The 24,849-nt window shown below is 46.6% G+C and overlaps 1 protein-coding gene across 2 annotated transcripts in view; it reads left to right on the plus strand.

Moving 5' to 3' along the window:
* Positions 1–9,694: 9,694 nt before the first annotated feature.
* RALGAPA2 (Ral GTPase activating protein catalytic subunit alpha 2) overlaps positions 9,695–24,849 on the plus strand; it is a 265,476-nt gene continuing 250,321 nt past the window's right edge. For both annotated transcript variants that reach the window (XM_032461744.1, XM_032461746.1), the window contains exon 1: positions 9,695–9,973. In XM_032461744.1, coding sequence (XP_032317635.1) covers positions 9,868–9,973 — 106 coding nt within the window. In that variant the 5' untranslated portion in view covers positions 9,695–9,867. The remainder of the gene's footprint in view (positions 9,974–24,849) is intronic.

Here is a 24,849-nt window from a genome sequence, read left to right on the forward strand (position 1 = left end):
CTTTATCCATCAGCTCCCTGTCTGTCACTGTAGAGGGCTGCTTCCAAGACCACCAACTCTCTGGTGCGTTCACCTGGCCCCATGCACAGACCACGTGGGCTCCCACAGTGAGGAAGGGCCTTCGGGCAGAAAGTCACAATCTTTCATCATATGTGGAGTGAGACAGAATTACACAAAGGTTTGCAATGAAAATGAGGGACTTTTCTCAATATTCTCTGGAAGTTGGCAATAAAAACCACTTCACATTTCTTTTGCATAATGAGCTCCTTAGGAACAACAACTCTATCTGTTTTGTCTCTATTTATTCAGTGACTAGAACAAGTGCCTGGCAGAAAGAAACTCAGTAAACGTTTGCTGAATAAATGAGCAAATATGAATGAATGAATGAATGAATGAATGAATGAATGAATGAATGAATGAGAAAAGGCTAGGATTATGAAGAGGCTCAAGGAAAGAGGTCTATTATTTTGATTTTAACAATGAACATTTAAGTGATGGAGAAAAATGTCATTTGGTATGTTTTGGAGAGGTTAAAGGCACACGTTTTAGTCTTTAGAGGTGTTACTTTGCTGCTTTTATGATTAGGATAGCTTAAATTATTAATCTGATTTATAAGAATGTGAATTATTACTTTAACTTGGCAAAGACCCATAAATTTTCACAGGGTTGGTCTTATGGTCACCAGAGGAAGTAAAATACACCCGGGGACAAACTGCTGAGTTACACATTTAGGTCCAGGAGCCTTTGGATTAGAAATTTCCAGCATCACTTAAGGTCCAAAAAGATGCAGATATTTCTCCTGGTGCGACGGGGGCATCAGTGAAAACGCCCCCCCCCCTTACTAAGGAGTGCACACAATAAAAGTGGGGTGTAAAAGCTTCTGGGACATCGCTTCAATGGCGTCCAGCGTAAACTACGGGAAACCACAGAAAACCGCAGCTGCGTAAACCCCTCCTCTTCAACGTATCAGAAATGAAACGTGCGCACAAATGGGCGATCTTAGCAAGCAGGAATCTCCTTGTTTGCATCTTCCGGGAGTGGGAGAGAAGAGAGAAACAAAATGATATATACTGAACATTTGGGTACCAGGCCTTGTGCCCAATTCTTTTTATGTTCATTTACTCCTTAGAATCAAGAGCCCAGTGCAGATTTGTCTCCATTTTCTAGATGAGGAAAATTAAGTCACCCACTTAAGATTACATAGCTAATGAGGGGAAAGGACAGGGGACTCAGAACACTTGCCTTTTCTATCATCCCCTCCTGCCTGCCACAGATCTGGAAGAAGCTCACTTGTTCTGTCTCATTTTGGCATCGCCACCCTTCACTCTCATTTGGCCCTGCTGTTTTCACGGGCTACAAGAACACTCACACACACACACGTCTGCAACCCCTGTAGTATGCTGAGTACCACCACAGCACCGATCTGGGTAACGACCACACAGAACCAAACTGCTTCTGGTGATATCACACGGCCCCTTGCATCTTACCTCCTAGCCTGGCCTGGGGCGTGTTCAGCTCCTTTCCAAGTTCAAGTGTCACCTCCTCCAGGAAGCCTTCTCTGAGCCCTCCCCTCGTTGCCTCTGCCCAGTCCTTTCTGCTGTCTCCCACAGTGCCTTGCATGTGTCACAGGCACGAATGACTGTGATCTAGTTAGGCGTCTGTCTCCTCTGTTAGCCTGTGACTTGTCTGGGGGTTGAGGCTGGGCCCTCATCATCTTTATAACTGCATCGCCGGGCATGAAACCAGCACAGGGAGAGACTGTGTTAAGTCACCTGACTGAATTGAAAAGATTACCAAGAAGGCCAACAAGACTTGATAAATACCAATGTGGCACATGGCGGGTACTTCCACTCAGACCAGAGAAGGTAAACATCGACATATGAAGAAGGCTGCTGTCACTGTGAAACTCCTGAAGCCAGGTGTTTTGAAAACCTCAGGAGAAGTCCTCAGTCATGTTCTCTGAGGCATTTGAATTCTTCAATTTTGGTTAAACAAAAGCAACAAAATGATTCAATGCTTTTCAGTTGTTCCCTGAAGAGGATTTTAATAATTGCATAATTCACACATGTCCTATGTGTAAGTGACCTGAGGTGTTCCCTAGTTAAAATTTTGGGGGGAAAAATGATCAAATGCAATTCTTCCATAAAGATGTATCGACAGCAGTCAACTATGTTTTCTGACCATCTTAGGGAAGCACTAGATTTAATTCTAGGTCAGCCCTGTAAGAGGCTACTGCCATGTCCTGGGCACGCGTTCATTCACGTCAACAGCGTTGTGGGTACTGATGACCCCGGCCTCTCTGCTGCTCTGTGGAAGGCGCGCTGATTTATCGCTGCTGAGGTTAGTTTAGCTACTCAGCACCCAGCATCTCTTCCTCCAGCAAAGCACTCCGTTGCTTCTCGGGGAGAGAGGTCCTCTCCTGCATCTTCCGGGGAGGTAGTGCCCACCTCCTACTCACAAACAGTGCTGCCACTTCAGATTTCCTGACCCAGAGGAGCCTCAGGGGTGGCCACACGAAGGGGCCTCTGACTAACGCTTATGCAGTTGGATGTTCTGGAGACTTTGAGCTTGAGAACCAAAGGGGTGAGGGAGGGCCCTCATTGTCATGGAAACCACAGCATGCTGCCCTGCCTCGCGTGCTCTGCTCTAGGACCCTTGCAGGCCCCCGTGCTGCATCAGGATCTAATTCTCTAGTTATCTCCTAAGCCTGGTTTTCCAACCCCCCATTGATTTTGACAGCTAATATGCTTTGAAAGAATTGTCTTTTGCTTAAATAGCCAGTCAGTTTTTGTTGTTTGCAACTAAGAATCCTGTCTGCAAGACCAGTTAAAAATAGTTAAATTGAAGACTTATGTTCATATGTAGATTAGGAAAAGAATTTGTATTCTTACGTTGTGTTTCCCAAGAATGATTATGTTCTCCCAATAATTATTTTGAGGTTCTTTTTATTTTCTAGAAAATTACAGGAATTTGCAAGGAAAGCAAACAGTATGGTGAATTTCTCCATTTTGAATGAATAGTTTTTGTTGACATTCCAAAATCTGCATTCATTTTTAGAAAATCTAACACCCAGTTCTAAATTAAGAGATATACCTGGTCTAACATGAAGCCCAGTGGCAGCCCTTTGTACACTGGGGGCAGGTGTGAGGCCATGAGCACACCTTTGCTGGCTTCTGACCTTCTGTAACTTTGTCTCGGTAGCCTTTGTGCATCATCTTTTATTCAAATCGTATTTACTATTTAGATGGTGTCCATGATTCTTGATTTTTTCACATTGTCATTCAAAGGTATTTTTTTTTACTTATAGATGTTCTCACAGTACCTCCTCATGTGCTTATTTTTCTCTAATGTTGATGTATATCCACGATTTAATACTGAAATGTTATTACTGTTTTGATGATAAAAGAAATGAAAATATATCCAAAGTAGACGATGTCGTGGTTGGAAGGCACAGCTCCGAACACGTCTGCTTGAACAAATTTAGAGGAACAGTTAGGTTTCTCTCCCTTCGGGCATTACTTTGCTATCAGGCACCCATCAGGCATGTCAAAATAGGTGGTACAGTTTCCAAAAGTTTTTGAGTCTTTTCTGAATTGAAATTCTCATATAAAGTGATTTATAGTCAAGTTTAAAGTTCAGTATTAAATCTCCTTGCTTAACAGATATTTGGAAAGAAAAGAAACTAACAGTTTGCTATTAGAAAAGAAACTAATAGAATTCTTCTGGAGGAGAAAATAATACATCGTTTCAGGGGACACAGTAACACATCATCTGGGAAACAATGAATTGGGTTTCCTGTTTCTTGAGCGTTGGGTTTTGCGTTTCCTTCTTATAAAGGGTCGTCATCCCTTCTTTCTTGGGAATTTTCGGTAGGCATAGGTTCTCGGGGGCATCTCAAGGTGAAAGCTGATACAGGGAAAACACTCGAATGTATTAGTTTGTAGCTTTTTTCCCTAACAGAAAATAAGAATGCCAAGAGTCCCATGAGCAACAAAAACAGGCAGCCTGGGGCTGCTCTTCGTGGCAGTAACATCCACAAGGACACCCACAGGGTGCCTGACAGACTAGAGCGTCTTACGCCCAAGGGCAGGTGCAATGAACCTACCAGACAGGAATATCTGTGGCTCAAAGTTGAATTTTTCCAGATATCAAAATTAACATAATATTCATGACAATCAGGATTAACATGCAGGCACAAGATATTTTAGTCAACGTGGGAAAAAAAATCCTTCCAAAATGAAAAATTCTGATGAATGACAAATTTGGAAATAAAATACATTAACATGTAGGGTATCTGGAAACCACAGAGCTGGCAGGTCTAAGTGTCTGGAATGATTCCAGCTATGGAAGTTAAGAAGGAAAACGAATCGTCTCTGGTAGCAATGGCTGAGTTGTGGGGCAAAATGTGGTCAAAGTTAGGCAGGGAAAGCCTAGGGGCATTTCTCGTTTGTTGCTGGTAGCAACGCCCTTTTAGGAGAAGGTGGAGGGAGTCAGGGTCGAGGGGAGAGCTAAACTATGGTTTCATAAACAATGAATAATCTGTTTAAGAGGAGGAGATTAATATGCATCCTAGAGAATATAGTCACTAATACTGTAATAACTGTATGGTAACTAGCCTTACCATGGTGATCACTTCATAATGCGTAAAAACATCGCATCACTATGTTGTACACCGGAGTGTCAATTATAGTTCAAGAAAAAAAGAAGATGGGGGATCCTGAGGCATCATGTAGAAAGATTTCTGAGAAAAGAGGTGTTGAGTTTTAAAATATGGTTGCACACTCTGTAATTAAATCAAAACCGTCGCCCTGAACAACAACCCCAAATTACGGTGGCGGGGCTAATAATGAAGGAGTGAGGGAATGAGTTCGTTCACTCAGCACATCTTGATTGAATGCTGACCCTGGCTCCGTGCTGAGCACAGACTGGCGATGATGAAAATTGCCCAATAAACGTTTCACGTCAGTGGTGACAGGAGTGGCAGTTTTCACATAGGTCCTGGAAAGACCAGTTTTCGGTACAATGGAAAAGAATGGGAAAGCGCCAAACTATGGTCATCACAGTTTAGCTAGTCAGCTAGAGCAGTTGTTCCATAAGTGTCTGTTGGTTGGAATTTACATAAATGGTATATACCCTCCCCCTGCTCCAAAAGAAAAGAAAGAAAGAAAATTCTTCGGCAGGTGACATCAGGACCTGGTGAGTGTGGATACGTGTTCTGGGCCTTCTTGGTCTCTCATCTCATTTTGCGAACTTCGTCGTGACCACTTGGTCACTGTCTTCCAGAACGACCAAATCCAACGTGGTGTCAGCAGGCAAACAGGATGCTTTTCCGGTAAGTGGCAAAGGGAGGAATTAGAGACCCCTGGAGTCCCGCATCCTCCCTGCTCAGGATCCTGAAACCAGTTCACATCAGGTTCCCCATTTGTTACTGAGCTAGAGTCTTAGCTACCTGAAGTTCCCAATTTTTTAAGTCTGCCAGAAATCATCAAACGTGCAAGGAACGTTTTCTACTTGAAACACTCACATACTACATTAAAAAAAAATTGTTTTTGAATATCATAGTTTCCTGAATTTTTATTTATTCGAAGTGTTATAACCAATAACAGTCATTATTCCTTTTGATGATCAAATTACCCCACATTTGGCCATAAGAAGCCCCTTCTAGCTGCCTCCTACGTTATTGGGACTTTCCATTGGTCTTTGAGCACATCCTTATATTCACTCTATATTTTCCTGCTCCAGGCATGGAATCAGCTGTTTCTCCAGAGAACCCTGATTACTCTGGGTGGGGAATGATAGTTAGAAACCAAGATCTGGGTGCTGGGTGTGCTCACTGCACTGCCTGCCATTGCTTCTGAGCCCTTTCAGAGATTAGAAGAACTAGGAAACACAACAGATTAAAAAAATAATAAATAGATAAGCTGATTCTAAAGTTTTTATGGAACTAGAAGATACCTAAATAGGCAAAAGAATCTTGAGCAATGAGAATACACACTACCTGAAATCAAGACTTAAGATAAAGCTTTAGTGGTCAAGACAGAGAGGCAGTGGTTTGAGGTTAAACAAGCAGATCAATGGAGCAGGACAGGGAGTCCAGACGCAGACAGACACACACCTGTGGGTAAGGTACCAAGCTAATCCAGGGTGGAAAGGAAGATCTTTTAATAAATATCACAGGGACCACTGCATACCTGTGTGGAAAAGAATGAGCCTGGATCCATGTGTGTATTTTTAAACCATGAGTTCAAATCTATATTTCCAGGTAAAATTTAATTTTACTGAGTTTTCCCTTAATTTCTTTGATTTTGATATTTGTGCGTCTCCTTTCTCTTACACTGAAAATCTTAGTCCTAATAGCAATTAATATTTTTCTGCAGATCTTTTTGCCCTTAGAAAATATACATCTATGGAGATACAATCAGAATATTGTCTTTAAACAGTCATTTGCAATAATGACCTTCTATATATAGTTATGTTACCAACTAGATACATGGTTGGGATCATTTGTTTATTCTGTGTATTTGTTTATTCTCAATTATCAAGTTTTTTCTTTAATTTTTGAATATGTAAAATTTTTAAAGGGCTCAAAAGTCAAAACTATATATACATACAGTTTGGGTCTATAGAAAGATATACTCAAAGAGGAACTTTTGACATCTCTTATCTGTTCCACCCTGTCCTCCATCCCAGTTAGGTATGTATTAATGTTATTTTTAAATGTATCCTTCCAAGTTTCTGTTTGAAAAAATAAGCAAATAAATATGTATTTTATGTTCTGCCCGTTGCTTTTATTCTTACCAGTCTATCTGGGAGACTAAGTAACGTGAGAACGTAGGACTTCTCATGGTTTCTTACGGTTGCCTAGTCCTGCATAGCAGCGCGTTACGCGGATGGACTGGATTCAGTTGGCCACTTTTAGATGTGTATGCACCGTATCCAGTCAGATCCCACTAAACAGTCACACTGGGCTCTCCCCAGTATCTGGCTGTATTCATTTTCTGGGGCCCCTGTAACAAATAACCACCAACGAGGTGGCTTAAAGCAACAGAAATTTATTTTTCTTACAGTTCTGGAGTCCAGAAGTCTGAAATCAAGCTCAGGGTCAGGCTCCCACTGGAAGACCCTGGGGAGAATCCTTGCTTCTTCCAGCTTCTGGTGACTGCGTGACTCCAGTGTCTGCCTCTGTTTTCGCCTGGCTTTTGTCTGTTTGTGTGCCCTGTCCTCTTGTGTCTCTTATAAAGACATTAGATTTACGGCCAACCCAGATAACCCAAGATGATTTTATCTTGAGAGCCCTAACTTGATGACACGTGCAAAGATCTTTTTCCCAGAAAATGTCACCATCACAGGTTCCAGGGCTTAGGACATGGATACAGCTGTTCAGCCTACTGCGCTGGCTGTTACAGATAATGCTGGAAGGAATAACCCTCCACATGTGGTTTTATATTCGTGGAGGTACATCCTCACAGTAGATACTTAGAAGTAGGATTTCTGGGCAAATAACACATAATTTTGCCAAGGTCCCCCCATAGAGTTGTACTATTTCACATTCCTACCAGCTATGTTTTTCTATAGCTTTGCCAGAGTGTGTCCAGTCAACACTTGCTTTTTTTTGTTTTTTGTTTGCCAACCCAAATGGCATCTCAGGGTAGTTTAAATTTGCATTGTAAGTTTTCAACTCTCGATTTAAACTCCGGATTTCCTTGGCACTCTGAACTTCCAGGGATAGAGAATTAATTGCAAAGCAGGTGATGTCCTCCAGGAGTTCACAGGCTAGCAGGAATAGTTTTACAGAGCAACAGAAAATAAGAACCATTTTTATTTATTTGTACTTCACTTGGAGTATACGAGTGGGTGCAAGAGCATCAAAATAATAACTTATGCTTCCTGCTTTTTTAGAGAAGACCTAAAGTTCTATAGTTTCATTGGAAAGCAAAGGCTGGATATGACGGATGAGATGAGTCTGTACGCATGGATGTCTGTTTCTGGTACTAGCAAGTTTTAACAAGTGTCATGTGTTCACTGAACACTGTTGTTTATCTCTTCATTTATTGAGTTGCTCTGCCTCTCAATTAAATTGGAAGCTTTGGAGGCCAAGAGGCTGTATCTTATACAGCTTTTTATCCCCAAGGTTTAGACTCATGCCGTGCATACAGTAGGTGCTCAACTAATATTTAACTGTGATGACAGGTTGCTTTGTGATAGAAAAATTGAATTCCCTAAGACAAGCGCATTGTATTTTTTCAGTCAGTGTAATGAAAGATATCTTCTTCTAAAGGAATGATGCAGTGAATACTGTGACTTACTATCTGTAGCCAGAAACAGGCTAAGTTTCTGTAACAAAGAGTAATAGCAGGTCCTGAGTGTGGGGTTTCCCTCTCTGGGTCTGAGATTCATCCACATCATTGGGATTATTGGCAGCCTGCTCCTTTTTATTGCTGAGTAATATTCCTTTGTATGAATATATCCCAATTCTATCAATGCTATTTGACAACTTGAAAAACAGAGAGAGGCTCTAACAACTAGATTTTTTTTTTTTTGCACGCCTGGATTACGTATGTAGGGATATTTTAGCTTCTTATCCCGTTTTATTTAACGAAATGTATTGAATACTTTGAGGCCAAACTGTGCTCAGTGATGAGGATACAAGGCTGGGTTAATCTCTGGCTCTTCCCCCAAACTACGGTTCAGCTGCCTGAGAAGACAGTTGTTTGTCCCAATCTGATGTAAACCACATGATTTTAAACAGCAAGCTTAAGTGCTTGCTAAAATGTTGTGAAAATTTGGAGCATCAAAGGATCCAGATGCCAGTAAATTACCCTACAGATCTCTTGTAAGATATCTCCAGACCATCTTCCGTCTCAAAGTCTTGCCCCAGGTTACAGGCGCCTAGCCCTAAAAAGCATGCCAGCCTGAGAGTCAGGTCCCTCAGGTTCTGTTTCTGGTTCTGCTGCTGTCTTGCTAGGTGGCCTTGCACAACCCAGAGGACGAACGTGCGCTTTCTGCAGAGTAAGTCGCAAGACCTGGAGGAGCCTCCAAGGGCGGCACTCACACCCCAAGTGGGGACGGGGTCCAGGAAAGCGGGGATTGGCCGGCCTGCTCACCCGGAGCCTAGGCATGCCCTGCCCCGCCGCCACAGCCGTTCATTTCGGTGTGAGATCGGAGCTCCGATTTGAGTATGGCCGAGGGGCTTTCCACTGGCTCCCTCACTACCTGGTGGGAATCTACAATCAAATCTTAAAATGCGTTACATCTTAAAAGCCTACAGGCTTGTCTTACAGAGCTGTTTCGGCGGTTCCCCTGGCACTAGAGGGTGGGCTCACAGACCAAAGAGTGAAGGTACGGACGCCCGGGCCTTCTGGGCTGGGGGCTGGCGGACGCTGCCCATTCGCTGGAAACCCTGGCAGTGAGGTCGCAGCGCCTCGCCTCCGGGAGAACTACATTCCCCAGAAGCACTCGCGGCGCACGGCGGAGTTGGGGTGGAGACGTGCTCGGGGCAGGCCCACTGACTCCGCGCGCGCCGCAGGCTCGCCAGCCTGATTGGAGGGCACGTCGCGGTGCACCCCGGGACTTGTAGTAGGGCGTGTGCGTGGGGTGCGCGTCTTTGTGATTCGCGGCGCTGGCTCGGCGCCCCGGGCGCGCCCCCGCGAGGCGGGGCGGCGGGCTCCGCGTCGACACCGCCTTCCTGCCCCGCCCCTCGTCGCGCCGGCCCGCCCTCGTCCCTGGAGCCTCGGCTGAGGAGACGGCGGCGGCCGGCCGGGGGGCGGCGAGCGGCCCGTGCGACACGCGCCTGCCCGACCGTATGCGCTGACTCGCGCGCGCAGGCGCCCCCTGCCCCGCCGGCGGGGCCCGGCTGCCCGCGGCGGGATGTTCTCCCGAAGGAGCCACGGGGATGTGAAGAAGTCCACCCAGAAGGTGCTGGACCCCAAGAAGGACGTGCTGACCCGCCTGAAGCACCTGCGGGCGCTGCTGGGTGAGGCGCGCGGCGGCGCGGGGTGGGCACCTGCGGGCCGGGGCGCCTCTCCCTTTCCCGCGGCCCTGGCGCCGCGACCCCGGGCTTGTCCGGCCGCCCTCGCGTGCGGACGGACCCCGGGTTCCCGCCGGGTGGGCCGGACCCGGGTGGTGCTCGCGCGCGCACGCTGGGTGTCATCTCCCCTCCCAGTTCTAGTGTTTGCGCCCAGACCCTAAGCAGACTGAGACCCCAAGTGGTCCCAGCACAGACTCACCTGAGCTGCCATCCCCCAAAACCCCGCCACCCCGTTAATTCTGTTTTTACCTTTGAGTCCGAGTCCCCAGATGGAGACTCCAGGTGGCCCCGGGATACATTTGATGCATCTGTCATCCGTCATCCCACTGCCTCAGCTTCTTTGTGTCCTTGGTGCGAAAGGGCCCCTCGTGTCGGCTTGCATGGGGAGGGGGTGGCTTTCCCCGGTTCAAGGAGGCTGCTTCTCCTTTACTGCCAGGATGACAGCGATGGTTGTGTGCCCTCCGTTTTTGTGACACCGCGGGGTGGGGGTTCTGCAGAGCCCAGTGGGCCTGCACTTGACCTGTGGTGGCGCTCACCCCGTGGGTGTGAAGTGTCCACAGGGCTTCCTGTCACCTGCTGCCTGTGATCTGTAGCAGGTTTGCCGTGCTGTGTTTTTTTTCTGTTCTTACCTCCTTAGTCTTAACTGTCGTTTAGGATGCAAACCCCTTTGCTGTCTGTAGACAGATTTGTCTTTGTGTCTTAGGGGACTGAGAAAAGGGTACCTTCTGTTTCTTCTAGATGCCTTTTTCATTCTTAAAATGAACAAAAATCACCTGATTGAAGGCACGTCGTCTTAATGTGTCTGCCCCTTGAGGAAATATGGTATAAAAATTCATTTTGTACGTGAGAATTTTAAATAAAGGTCTTGTTCATGAGATTAGCAGTTGTACATGAGTTCTGTTTATACTCCACACAGCACCTCAAAGGGGAAAATACACACACCTAGTTTTGCCAAGTGCACTTCACAGCCTTGGATTCCTTGAGATTCCACTGTCTTGTTCGGTTTGGAAAGAAATAGTAAATTAAGTACTGTTAGAAGGATTCGTTTTCAAGATTTAGTGAAGGTGAAGTGCAGTGTTCCTGGTAAACTGGACTTCCTGCTTCCTGTGCTGAAATCCCAGGGGCACACAGCTCGCATTGTGCCGAGTCCTCAGTGCTGACTGAGGACTGATAACACCTACTGCAGGCACGTTTCTGATAAAGGAGAGCTGAGCAGTGTTTTAAAGCATTTGATACTGTGGGACTTCTTCTCTGGCAGAGAACTTGAACTTTTTGTTCTGTCTGCAGGAGTAAGCGGACTACATTTTGTAAAGGTAGAATCAAAGAAACCCAGATCAGCTTGGTTTCTTAGAGATGCACGGTAGTACCCTGTTACCATTCTGAGAAGGTACCTGTTTTCAAGGCTTTGTGGTTTCACTTTAAGGTGTGTGTCTTGTTTTGAGGAACTTTCTTTTGTCATTTCATTGAGCCATGTGACCTGAGTTTTACAGCACTGAGAGGTTCTTTGATATTTTCTGACGTATGTTGTTTCCTGTTGATGCGTTTGCTTGTGAGACGGCCTGATTTACTGTGTTTATTACTGTAATCTTTATCTGTAGGGACTAGGTTATTGTAAATGTGCCCAGGAGTTCTAGTTCATAATGTTTACTGTAAACGTTCGCCTACAGCCGTGGTTTAAAGTCTTTAAAGAAAAGTAGTCCCCCGAAAGTACTAGTCCCCCCACATGGCATTCCCTCTTTATTTGCTCCTTTAAGGAAAAGTCTACTTAGAAAAAAAGGCCTTTTGATCTGAAAGGTAGGATTTAGCCAAGATCAAGAAACTATGTGAAGGAAATGAATAGAAATTGTTATTGTAATTTTATTTGTGTATTTATATAATACTCTGGCTTTTCACATATTTTCGAGTGGTGATAACAATGTTATTTTTTAAATACAAAGTTGATACCACTGACCTGGATTTGTAGCCTGCAGCTGCATGACTGTAGGCTGGTTACTCCTCCTGTCTTTGAACCTCAGATCCTTTACTCTGTAAATGCGTATGGTGACGTCTGCCTCGTAAAGGTGATTGTGAGTGTGACGTATAAACTGCTTCAGCGTGGAGCAGGCACTGGCCAGTCTCCTCTCCCAGCACTTGTCTCCTGTCATTAACAGGACGGGACAAGCATTTTGATAGGTAGGCCCTTGTCCTTCCTTATTTTAATAATTGTGATGGGTTTGTTCCCACTTCATAAAAATTGGTCTGTATTTAAGACAGCTGGCTGAGAGACACACAGTTAGCTGTGGAGAGTGGAGTAGTTCTTAGTGTCATGGAAATGACTCCGGGCAGAACTTGCTCAGCTGCTTTGACCTGGCTCTGTCTTGTCGACTGGCCTGATGCTAACTTTATTTTACAGGGTGGGAGACTGAGGCACGAGGCAGGGCTTGTGGGGTGGGGGGGGCAAGCTGTGTCCTCAACGCTGTGTATGTAAATTAGAGGAAGAACAAAGAGCCGTTAGGTCGCCTGACTTCCCGTTCTCCTTGCACTGTTGAAGTCGTCATGGGGAAAGTAAATAGCTAAAGTGAACCAAACTAAAGTAAGAGACATACTGTGTGTTGAAATCTTGCCGCAGCAAAGACTCTGTCTAATTAAAGATTGAGTGCCTACTGTGAGTCCCCAGATAGGGTATAGAAATGGCATCCGTATTGACAAGAAGGAGAGATTAAACGTTGGTGTGTTACGTAATTAGATAGTGGCTTATATGGTAGACTCCATTATAGGATTTCAGGGGGCCTTTTGCCCCCTGATCATTAGGACTGGCACACAGATCGGGGCATCTTGAAGGAGGTTCTACTGATGCTGGGCCCTGGAGAATGCTTAGCTTGGCTCTGCCCCGGAGAAATATACGTGAGTCCCACAAGTAATGTGAAATCTCTGGTAGTCACATTTTAAAAACTAACGAGATAGGTGAAATTAACCTTCATAATGTATTTTCTTTAAACTCACACATCTAATGTGTATGGTATCAACAGGCAGACAAAGTAAAATGTTAAGTTTGTACATTGTTTTTTCCGTACCAAGTCCCTGAAACCAGGGTAGGGTGTCCACCGGCAGCACGTCAGCCCAGGCCCGCAGCACTGCAGGCACTCCGGAGCCGCGGGAGGCTCGTGGCTGCGCACTGGACAGAGGCCGGGCCAGGCAGTGGGGAAGTTGAGGGGGATGGAAGAGCTGGTGGCGGAAACACAGGGCAGTGATGTGCTGGGTGAGGAACCAGCCAGCCTCTTCCTGGTGCCCAGGGAGAGGGTGATGAGGAGAGGGTAGCGTTGGGCACTGATGGCAGGGTGCTGGAACCCTGGCCCCGGATTAGTGACCAGAGTAGTGTGTAGGCCGGGGGTGAGGTCAGGACAGTGAGCTGCACTTGGGGTCACGGGGGAGGTGAGGACTAGTGGCCTGACCGGTAGAAGCGGAGGCAGGTTGGGGCCGGATCGGAAAGGGCCTTGTTTGCTGGAGTTAGAAGCTCAGATCTTATCCTGCAGGTGAGAGGGCCCACTTGGAGAATTCTTAGCAGGTCAGATGATAAGATTTGAGAACTGCCTCTGCCAGCAGGGCCAGGAAAAATGGATTGGGGCTGACGGGATAGGGTGGCCCTGAAGGCAGGAAGACCCTGAGAAGACTGGCAGTGATGGGGCCGACCAAGGACCAGGGCTGGGAAGAAGGATGTGGGTGGGGTGAACAGACGGGGTCACTAAGGAACTAGTGGATTCTCCAGGTGGAGGAATGAGAGTGAGGTTTGTGGAAGCCAGGCCAGGAGAGATGAATCTGAAGGATAAGACATTTGGGATCCAGAGCCACAGGCCAGTCAAATCAAGTGACACCAGGTTTCCGACCGAATATTTGGAATCAGACAAAAGAGAACTGTCTCTCACAAATGCTCTAAATGCTGGTGGAGTGAAATCGAACATTTTGATGTTTCCTGTTGTGCATCTGTTGTTTTAAGTAGAGACAAGTCCACTTACAATTTTAAATGTTGCCTTTTAAACTTGCTATTAGTATATCCCCATGTTTTGTTCCTTTTTTTTTTTTTTTAAATTGACTACAGAGATTTGTGGAGACTGCACTGTTATGTAGCTTACCGTTTCTTGGGTATTAAATCGTTCCCTTCCTTTCTTCCTCTCTCTCTCTGTCTCTTTTTCCTCTTTCCTTTTTCCTTTTTCTTTCTCTTTCTTTCTCCAGTGTAAGTAATACTGCTCTCAGATGTTGGGAGGCAGCTTTTTCTGTATTTTGCATTATTTCCTTAGAAGAGACTCTGTTGAAGTCAAATTGCTGGGGCCGAGCCCATCTGTGCCTGGACTCAGCACCTTCCTGAGCGTTGCTCCCACCGGCCCTGCTGGCAGCCAGGATTGAGACTCCTGTTTCCACTGCAGTCTGGCCAGCGATCAACACGTCGTTATGATTTGAGAATTGGTGTTAGGTGTTTGGGGGAACAGAGTGTCATGGATAGAGCCAGAATTGCTGGGAGGAGACCCATCTAACGACAGAGGGAGACGAGTTTCCTGTGATACGTGTTGAGTTTGAGAAAAAGGCGAGGTCCAAGTGCCATGTCTGGGAGGTTGTTGGACGTGGAGTCTGGCACTTAATGAGAGGTTAGAAAGCTGTGGTGTGGTTATTTATTGTCATCGTGATCTCACTGAATCACCCCACAACCCAGGATGAAGGCAGTGTTCCTGCCCCCAATCTAGAGATGAGGAAACAGGCTCGTGGAGGTGGACCCCAGTGTCCTCCAGCCCCCAGCCCGGAAGTGGCAGAGCTGGGAGTCGCAGGGTTATAAAGCCCACGCTGTGCTTTGGCTAGTTGTCTGACTCAAAAGCATACTTACGCACCAGAAAATGTATTTACCTGCCAGAATGAACATTAGCTTATAAACAGAAGCCTGCGTCTCCCCAAAGTGTTGCTTTCAGTTTTGCTGCTCTCTTCCCGATCTGTTTTACCATATTCCAGGGAAACTGAGGCTGCATTTGATTTGCACATGACAGAAGATGTAAGTCTCCTTCTGCATTTTTGTGATCACTGGCCTCCCCGCGCCCTTGGCAGGCCTCGCGGGTGGTGAAGTATTTGCACGGGCATTAGTGCCGCGTGGACGCTGCACAGCTGGAGCAGAGCTGGGACGAGCAGCTCCAGGCCCTTCAGGCAGCCCTGGGAGGGCTCTGTCAGCTGACCTTGTTTGAAGCGAAGTGATTTTGCCATAATGCTCCCTTCCCTAATTTTTCACCCGTTACTAACGTTTTGTATCTGTAACCTTAGAATGCAGAAAGAACTTGGGACACGTGTATGTCACACAGGTACACCGCCCCCGCCCCTCAGGGGCGCGAGAAAGCCAAACCTCGGTCAAAGTCTGACTGAGCTCAGATGCTTTGTTTAAGGTACGTGAAGGAGATTGCCCTTGACCTTTTACTCTGAGAAGAGAGATGATTGGTAGGTCCAGAATGTTTTGATACAGACTTTTGTAGTTTGTGTTTTTATTTTGTTTGTAAGTGCTTTATCTGCAGGTGGACATACTGGCTGTTCAGAGTACTGATCTTTGGTCTCCAAACTAGCTACCATAGATAAAACAGTAGAGAATTGTTTATTGTTTATAAAGTTGACTTTCAAAATAGCAATTTGTTTCAGTTTAAATTTTAAAATCATTTTTCAAAGGGTATGTTACTCTACTGTAAAATTAAGAATAATTAATACATAAATGTAGTGAACAACTGTGTTGTTCTTCGATTTTTAAAAAATTCAGTTTCACGTACATTTTTTTTGAGCCTGTGTGTGTGTGTGTGTCTGTCTGTCTGTTTGGTAGGGCCGTGTCTTCAGAGCTGCATTGACCACGAGGGTGTCAGGGCCTCGGTGGAGCGGGATGGAACTGTTCAGGTGGCCACAGGGGTAGAAGGCTCAGCAGAAAGGCCTCTGGGAGAGGCTGCAGTGCTTTCTGCAGGGGCCGAGGCTGGGGTGGGCTTGGGGTAATGAACACGGTAGTTTCCTGGGTGGGTGGGTGGGGGTGAGGGGACCGCAGAGAATAGATTTTGTGCACAGGTAGTGGTGTGGCCATTGTGCGGTTAAGTGTACAGTGTCCTTTATCCTGTGGTGTGGGGAATCCAAGGAAGAGCTTTAAGCAGAGGAGGGGTTAAATCCAATGTCTGCCCTTGGCCAAGGGTCCAGGAGTCCCAGTCTCCCTGAGATTTGAAGCGTGGATGCCTGGAGAGGGAGAGCACCCATCTTCTTGGATGACAGACCGAGAGGATGCCGGAGCAGAGAGATGGAGCGTGAGGAGGGCCAGCGGGCCCTGCGTGAGCCGAGGGGTTCAGCCCTGTCTGGCCCATCCCCACCCCAGCCTCAGTTGCAGGAGCCTGTAACCCCCTGTTTTCGCTCTAGCCAGCTTGAGTAGTATTTCTAGGCCTTGCAGCGGAAAAAGTATAGATGAATGTGGCAGGGAGGCAAAGGGAGAGTCCAGGTAAAGGGTGGAGGGGTCTGTGTGTGTGTGTGTGTGTGTGCAGATAAGATTTTTGTATTTGTTAAGACCTGAGGGAATTTGAGTTTATTTACATTTAGAAGAAGGAAATAACAAAAGAGCAAAATTGAGGAAACAGAGAGAAAGGGGATAAAATGGTGAAAGTCGTGGTCTGCAGTGGGATCCGTGGGGTGTGTGTGCGGCAGGAGATCAGGCTTGGCGAGGGGGCACCGCTCCCTCTAAGGCGCCTCGGAGGAAGCAGAAACGGGGCGCAGGGTGGCAGGTCGTGAAGGGCGCTCGCCTGCGATGGCCCCTGTGTTTTCTGTGATGGTGCGAGGGAAGGCCCGCTGCCGACTGGTCTCGCGGGTGTGGTAATAGGAACCGAGCAAGTGCTGCCCCCTCTCCTGTGCCGGGTCTCCTCTTACAATAAAGGAAGCCCTGTAACTGTGTTTGTTTGTGGGGGTGATCTCGTAAATGCGATTTAACTTGTGAGTTAAGTGCTTGGCCGGAAGGGAGAAATGTGCACGTATCAATAACTGGTGTGCACGCGTGTATATATAAATGCATGTAGATAGAAGGGGGCCGTTTAAGTGGTGCGGTGCTGCCCTCACTCTGGCCATGTGCCCTGAGTGGCATGAGGCGGGACCAGGGAAGCTGCTGTGTCCTCAGTGGCCTTCTTCCCTTTGTGCCTCTCACCGTGGAACGTCTTCCCCGCCGGGTGTGGCTCTAGTGTTTAGAGTTAATTTTGATTTTCTCCATTTTTACCCCTAATGTGACTCAACCCCACATGAAGGCAGCTTGGCTGTACTGGCATTTCATACTCATGGGGGACTTGATACCTTTGCAGAATGGTTTCTCCTGTTCTCATTTGATCAAATTGCTGCCTTAAGCAACCAGTTTATAAAGGATTTACCTTCTAGATTCTCCGTAGAGCTTTGTTCCCGAGCTAGTTCTGAACCCTCGTTTCAGGGTTTTAACTTTGATTTTTAGGAAAAGAGATGTTCCTTAACCACTTTATGTCTTTTACTTTGGTTTAGAAACTGAAACCACATCTGAAAGATACTGAACACTGTTTTAAAAGTAGTTGTAATCTTTAGCAGTGAATATGTACTTTGATTTCACTTTTGTAGTTGTGGCTGAGTTGGAAAAAATCCCTTTTGAAAAGGATAAGGGGCCCGTTGATGCTGTCTTGTGCTCAGTTTGCCGTGATGGCACCTATTTAGTGACCTCTGCTGTGCGTCCCAGGACACGCACGGTACTCGTGACCTTGCTGGTGTCGCTGTGGGAGCCTCTGTGCTGCCGGGAGCACGGCTGAGCCCCGGCCCCCTGCTGCCCCGGTCACCAGCGCTGCCCAGCCCAAGCCCAGCTTCTCTTGGGCTCCTCCCAGCCCGTTACTGAGCAAGTGGCCTGTTCCTTCCAGACCCCGCCGCCTTCAGAGGGTGACTCTGGCCGGAGGGCTCCCCGTTGGCCTGACCCACAGCCTCTCAGAACGGCGCTGGCCCCTCTGTGCGGGGGCCAGGCCTCACTGTGGGGGCCTCCCCCTTCTCAGGCTGTCCCCGTCTCCTTCACAGGCAGTTCCCTCGGGAAACCTCCTGCACTTCCATCTTCTCTCGGTGTCTGCTTCTCAGAGAACCCAAACTAACACGCCATCCCTTTTCCCAGGAGGTGTCGGCCGTCCTGCCACGTAAAATTCTTCCCCGTCAACTGTCCTTGTCCCTTTCTCGGAAGGGTCTTTCCTCAGGATCCCCGTGGCGTTTTGTGCCTTTCGCGTGGCGTTGACAGCCCCCTGGCTTCGTGTTTCACTCACGTGTGTGCTGCCTGGTGTCTCCTGCTAAGTGGCGTCGATGCTAAGCGATGTCTGTGCTCAATAATGTCTTAACTAAATGACTGCTAAATGGCGTCGACGCCAAATGGCGTCGAGAACATGAATAGCTTTTTGTACGTCTGGATTTCTCTTGGTGAGAGGCTTCCATATTTGTAATAATAAGACGCAGCATTTAATCAGCGCTTTCCCTGTGCCAGGCCCTGCTGGACACACTCTGCATGTGTTGACCAGTTTCCTCCTCTCCCCAGTGGGGTAGGAAGTATCACTGTCCCCATTTTACAGTTGAGACCAAGAGAAGGTGAACACATTTCCCGAGGTTGCACAGCTCGTAAGTGACAGAGTCAGGGCGTGAACCCAGGCAGCCGGCTCCAGAGGCCCCTTATTCATTTAACAGTTATTTTTTATCCACCACCAGCCACGTGCCAGGCATTACATGCAGTGCTGGGCATATCTGGGCTTGCATTCTGAAAAACCAACAGCGTGATTTCCACATAGATGGATCTGAGTCTGTGGGAGACAGCAGCCATCTGTGTGGATGTTGTGAAAAATATCTGAAAGCTTGCCTGCCCCAAAGATTGTTTTCACCAGCTGGAAGTTCCCATCATTAAAGCAGAGATTCAAGCTCATGAATCAAGGTCTCCTGAGAGAGCCCTCTCCTGCTCTCCCTGTGTGCTTGCACTCGTGACCAGACCCACCCTGAATCCCGAGGGGGAGAGCTGTAAGAAAGGACTGCCTCTGTGGGCCAGCTGGAGGAGGGGTTGGGGAAACCCTGCCTGGGGGAGTGGGGTGAGGGGCGGCAGGGCCGGGGCAGTTGGTAAGGACAGGCTTGAGGGGGCTTAGGCACGTCCCCCAGATACCTTTTCATGGGAACAGAATCGGAGAGACATTATTGTAAATTTTAAAAAACCCAAACTGAGTTTCCATACCTCAGAAAGGGCCTGTTGTAACTAGTGGTGGGAGTTCTCCCAGTGAAGCCTTTGGTAGTGTTTTCAGGGCTGCGTGGAAGAGAGGGAGGCTGATGGCATGTGTTGCTGCTTTACAGCTTCTTAAAGTGGCCAGCATGTTTTATTTCTGTCTTGTTACCTTTCCGGTATACAAATAGTGTACACCTCTTTGCTCATGGATGGTTGTCTGATCAGATGAGGGCGTGTTTGGACCAGATAGGCTTGATATAGTGGAGCGCATGCTGAGCTCCCGGAGTGGAGGTAAAGTATCACCTGCTCCCGTGTGTGTGTGTGTGTGTGTGTGTGAGTGTGATGTTGCAGATACTTCTTTTTGAGAGAATAGTTCCATTCCTTTTTTCCTGCTCCTAAAATAAAGAAATAAATATACATACACACACAAACATGTCACCTTTAATTGAAGTGATAGTAAATAATGAACTGGAGAAATATCTGAAACTTAGAAGAAATAGTTATATCCCCAATATATAAAGAGCTCCTACATATTAACAGGAAAAATTATAATAAATGTTCAAATACATGTCTGTGTAAGTCATGTGACATGAAGAAATGACAAGGCCCAGCGTTTAAATGTCACTCTTCACTAATAAGCTGATATGCAGACTTACAGATGAAAACGTGTTTACCGACTGCATTAGCCAGGTCCCCGCTGCTGCTTCTGTCCTCCTGAGGGTGACGCCTGTGTCCGCTCTCCACACGCCGGAGTCTGATAGTAACAGTCTGATGATAGTGGTGGAGGAGGTGCAGGGACGCACACCTGGAAATAACATTTTTTAAAGTACGCAAGAGAGAGCTGGTAGAAGAAACCCAAAAGGGGACCCAGAGTTGGCTTATTTAGGCCACCAGAGCCAGCTTGCAAGTGGAATGACCTTCCTCCAAGACAGGGTAAGAGGGTGGCCTTTCTGTGAAATTAACTCAGCGAAGCCTGAGATGGCCTCCCCTCTCTTTACCTCCAGAAAATCATCACTGTCCCCGCCCTGTCCAGTGGCCACAAACACTGTCAGGCCTGCTGCATCCCTGACCCAAGAAACCAAAGGCCCTTCTGGTCCTTGGGCAGCCACCCTTCTCCCCAGGCCGGGGGCTGCCGACGGCATGGGGAGGCCTGGAGCTGCCAGCCTGAAGCGCGGGGCTGGATACTTTGTAGTGTGAGACCGGCGGAGCACGGCAAGGCCATCTAAGTATCGTGTAAGTGTCTTCACTCACCGATGTGAAAAGTGTCCAGGGTGTGTTGGGTCAAAAATAAGAGTGTCATGTTTAATGACTGTTCATGTAAAAGTGTGTTTATGCCGAAGACACAGATCACACACGAGCCATAGCGGGTCCAGAGGACATGGTCACCGACGCTTTAACGGTGGCCGTCGGGGCTGCACGGTCCGAATCAGCGTTTTCCTACTGAAATCACTTTTTGCTTATTCATATTATTCAAATGTTTATAATGAGTATGTAAAATTTTATAACCAGAAAAAACTACAAAACTATTATTTATTTGCGCAAAAAAAGCTCCCAGAGTGTTTTGGAAAGAGATTTTTTTTTTTTTTCCCCAAAGCCTGGCTATTTACCATTAAAAGAAAAGAATAATTCAACAGATGTGACACTGGCCTTAATTTCCTCTAAACTTAGCTTACTTTTCAACCTTGAGGAATATTCAAGACCCAAACAACACACAAAATAGTATCTTTACCAAGACTAAAGTGCCCTAAACAGAGAAAACAATTTAAATTTCCTCTGCCCAGGAAATTTAGACTGCAATTAGACCTCTTCTGTAATAACACGTACATTGTACATCATGCCTTGTAGTGATCTGGGTACAGAGGACTTTTGCTGTCTTTAGGGAAAGCTATGTCTGTAAGGGTCATTTACTGAAAAGGGTAGAAAATGACACAACTGGGCAGGAAGCAGTTGCCTCTGTCCCGGTGTCTAGCTTGCGCCGAGTAGGAATGCACAAAGCTGTGACACCTCACAGTGCAAGAGGGTGATGCCATTTCCAGTCACATCACAATTCATTTCCAAGACCTGGTGGCCTCAACACATGTTAAATTCTGCTTAAACATGGGCTGGTCACCAACTGGCAGAACAGAACCCCCTTCAGCGCACACTCAGTAGCAGCGTTGGGTCATAAACCCCAAGTCTTTTCAGTGAACACTGAGCCAAGGATCAAGACTCCCTCAGGCCTTCCCATTAAGAAACACAATCAGAAGCTCAGACTGGGTCCTGGTTGAGCCAGAAACGCCGCAGTCGCTCGTGGGGACACGTTAACATCGCGCTGACCCATCAGCAGCTTCCTGTGCTCACTCCTTTTCAGCCACTGGCTGAGCTCCACTTCTGTCAGCGTTGGGGCCCTTTCCAGCATGCCTGCACTTGGCCGCTAGACTCTGGGGGGACGTGGCAGGCCCGTCTCCGCGCTGGCGCAAGCTCGGGCTGCCGTGTGGGACCGTCTCATGGCCCAGCGCCCTCGCTCCCCTGGCCCGCTGGCCACAGGGGTCCCAGGCTGCCTCCTCTTCACCACTCGCTGCTGTGACGAGGAGGGACCAGGCCAGGGGCTCTCCCAGCAGCTCCCTTGTGTTCTTAGAAAAATCGTATTTCCAGGCATGCCTCCTTGGGCCTCCTCCATCCCCTTCCCCTGATACTAGACTTAATTAGGGAAGCAGTGTGGGAGCCCGGGTTTGAGTTCTGGCAGGGACCTAACCTCTCTGATCCTCCCCTCGTGGTGTGACAGTGGCCGCTTCCTCGGGCTGTTGGAGGTTTGAGGTAATGCGTACAAAGCTCTTTCGTAAGCCGTTATGATGGTGGCTGATAATAATTACTTGGCACGAGGTGGCTTTCTCTGCCCCCCAGCTCTCTGCTTCCTCAGCTGCTAGAAGTGGAGGGGAGCTGCCGCTGGGGCTCCTGCTTCACCCGTTTTATTTCCGCCTCCTGCTCTTTCCCTAGTGAGTGGGCTTGGCTGTAACAGAGGCCAGCCCCAGTTCAGAGCGAGAAAAGTAGCAGCAGTTGTGCATTGCCTTAAAAATTCTGATGAAACTGGATTTCTACAGAAGAATTAGGTATATTAAAATGTACAGTCTATTATGTATAAATTAAGCTACAAGGATATATTGTACAACATGGAATATAGCCAGGATTTTATAATAAATATAAGTGGAATATAACCTTTAAAAATTGTGAATCACTATATTGTACACCCGTAACGTATAATATTTACATCATCTGTACTTCAATAAAAATAATAAATAAATGTGTATGAAACACACTTGATTTGAACATTATATTTCATTGGTGTATATATTTTGTTTTATTGTATTGGCATTTGATATCTATTAACAACAAAGTTTTAGAATCCTGCGTTTGAGAGATGTGTATCAACAATGTTTAAAATAAAAGCAGCTCACTTTTTAAAGCTTTAGCTATAGGTATGTGGAATATATCTTTATCAGAGTCACTTTTACAGATGGACCGTCAGTCCCGGACAGCAAAATGTTAACGTCTTTCTGACGTCTAAGAATTTTACTTTCTGCACCTAGTTTACCACAGGTGTAAAGAAATGAAACTCACGCATCTTTAGAAATGAAGTGGGGTGAGTGTAACTTTTACAAACTGTCAGTTATTCTGTCAAATTTCACTTCAGTATCTACAGGGATGTTTTTGGTTACAGGTAACACAAAGCTGAAATATAAACAAACATAAATGGTAAAGAATTTTTTCTCCCGTGCAAAGCCCGGGAGCCAGCAGGTGCAGCAGCTCAGTGACAGGAGAGTCTACACTCGCTCCTCCTCCCCCCTGCTTTGCCCTCCTCATGTCTCCCGTGTGCAGGTTTGTCCCCCAAGTGGCAAAATGCACTGCAGGCATTGCATCTGGACAGAGCGACATCCTGAGGCAGAAAAAAGAGGTGCTTCTTCTTTGTGTCCCTTTAAGATGTTGATTGAAGAAAATGCGCAGCCTGAAAGTTGAGAATTAAGTTTTATTTGGCGGACTCCTGAGGACTTCAAGCCTGGGAGGCAGCCTCTCAGATCACTCTGAGGGACATCTCCGAAGAGGCAGAGGAGCAGCCAGGATACACAGGAGTTTTTACAGCAAAGACCAAATAGTCGGAACATCAAAAGATTACTGTTAATTAAAGAAAACCAGACATCTCAAGTTAAGCATTTAGCGCTTTTCCATGTACGGGAAGGTGTACGAGTCTGGGCTCACTGAAATCATTGCTTTGATGTGCACCTCAGCTGTCTAGGGTCAGTATCCTGTTCTCTCCCATCCGAGTCCCCTCGGGGGGCACCATTGTGGGGGTGCTGAGGGCTTGGCAGCAGGCATCCTGTTTGTCCCCATCCTGGTTCCCTCAGGGCTCACCGTTGGGGCGGTGGTCTCGGCTTGATGGCTGCAGCATCCTTTGTTTACTGAGAGGGCTGGCAGTGTTTTCATTCACAGCGCTCCCCTTGGTCCTAAATTCCACCAATGTTTTGGGAGACATCTCATGGCCAGTTTTTGTCCCATTCCTAGATCAGGCGAAGAAGGTTCTGTTGACAGGCCGCTCCAAGTGCTGCTTTTCGGATCAGACTCTGTTGATGATCTAAACTTCTGTGGGATCACCTGGCTCACTAGTCTATTAGGATCTGGGAAAGATTTCCCCCGTTGCTTCTTCCCGTCCCTAGAATCACCTGTTACAGTCACTCTGTGTAGCGTTGTGAGTGGCTCTGCGCCCCCAAGGCGTTTAGCCGTCGTCAGTTCTGTTGGAGGCCTGGTTCCACACTGGGTGATGTAGGAGACAACAGTCTTGTAAAACAGACAGGTTACAAGTAATGCAGCTGGTGACACTGATAAAGTCATAGTGCAGCAGAGAGAGACACAAAGCATAGACGATTTGGGAAAAAAAGACAAGTTAGAACAATGATTAGTGTAAATAGTAGCAATCCGGTTGCAATAAACCATCAAGTCCACAGGAAAGCCAGCTGGAGAAGCCAAGTTCTGGAAGGATCAGACAGAGGGAAAAAGATAAATGTTTCATCTTTGTTTACAAAGGTATTCTTTATCAACTTGTTGCAGGTCATAGCATAAGAGGAAGGGTTTTTCTGAAAAACGAAGACTGAAAGCCAGTCTGTTTCCCCCAGAGTCGTAAAGTTATAAATCACACTTATCAATTCATTCGGTCCCATGTAATGAATTCCTTTTGAGCTGGGGGAAGTCATCAGGTTTTCCATTGGAGTTTTGTAATTTTTACTCAGTTCAGTGGTACGATCTATAAGTTATCAGAAGCTTATATTTGTCAGAAAGTCCCTTTTATGAATTTTCTTGAAGATCTTCATTTTATAAAAGCATTAGAGTAAAGCAATGACTGTCTATAAATGACAAGACTTAAAATGGCCTGGTTAAAGATCTGATTATAATGCAGTTGACAAGAAACTGGGATATTTCTGTGACATATAACATGTTAAGATAATAACTAGGATTATGACTGATAACATTATACCAGGATATATCAGATTTTTTTTGGAATTCCCATATAAATTATGGAATATCTATATTAATGGCATTTATCCATACAATGTAACCTAAGTTTCATCTCCAATAATTTGACACTGTT

The sequence above is a fragment of the Camelus ferus genome, chromosome 19 (genome assembly GCF_009834535.1).
Source record: "Camelus ferus isolate YT-003-E chromosome 19, BCGSAC_Cfer_1.0, whole genome shotgun sequence".
In the NCBI taxonomy this organism is placed as follows: domain Eukaryota; kingdom Metazoa; phylum Chordata; class Mammalia; order Artiodactyla; family Camelidae; genus Camelus; species Camelus ferus.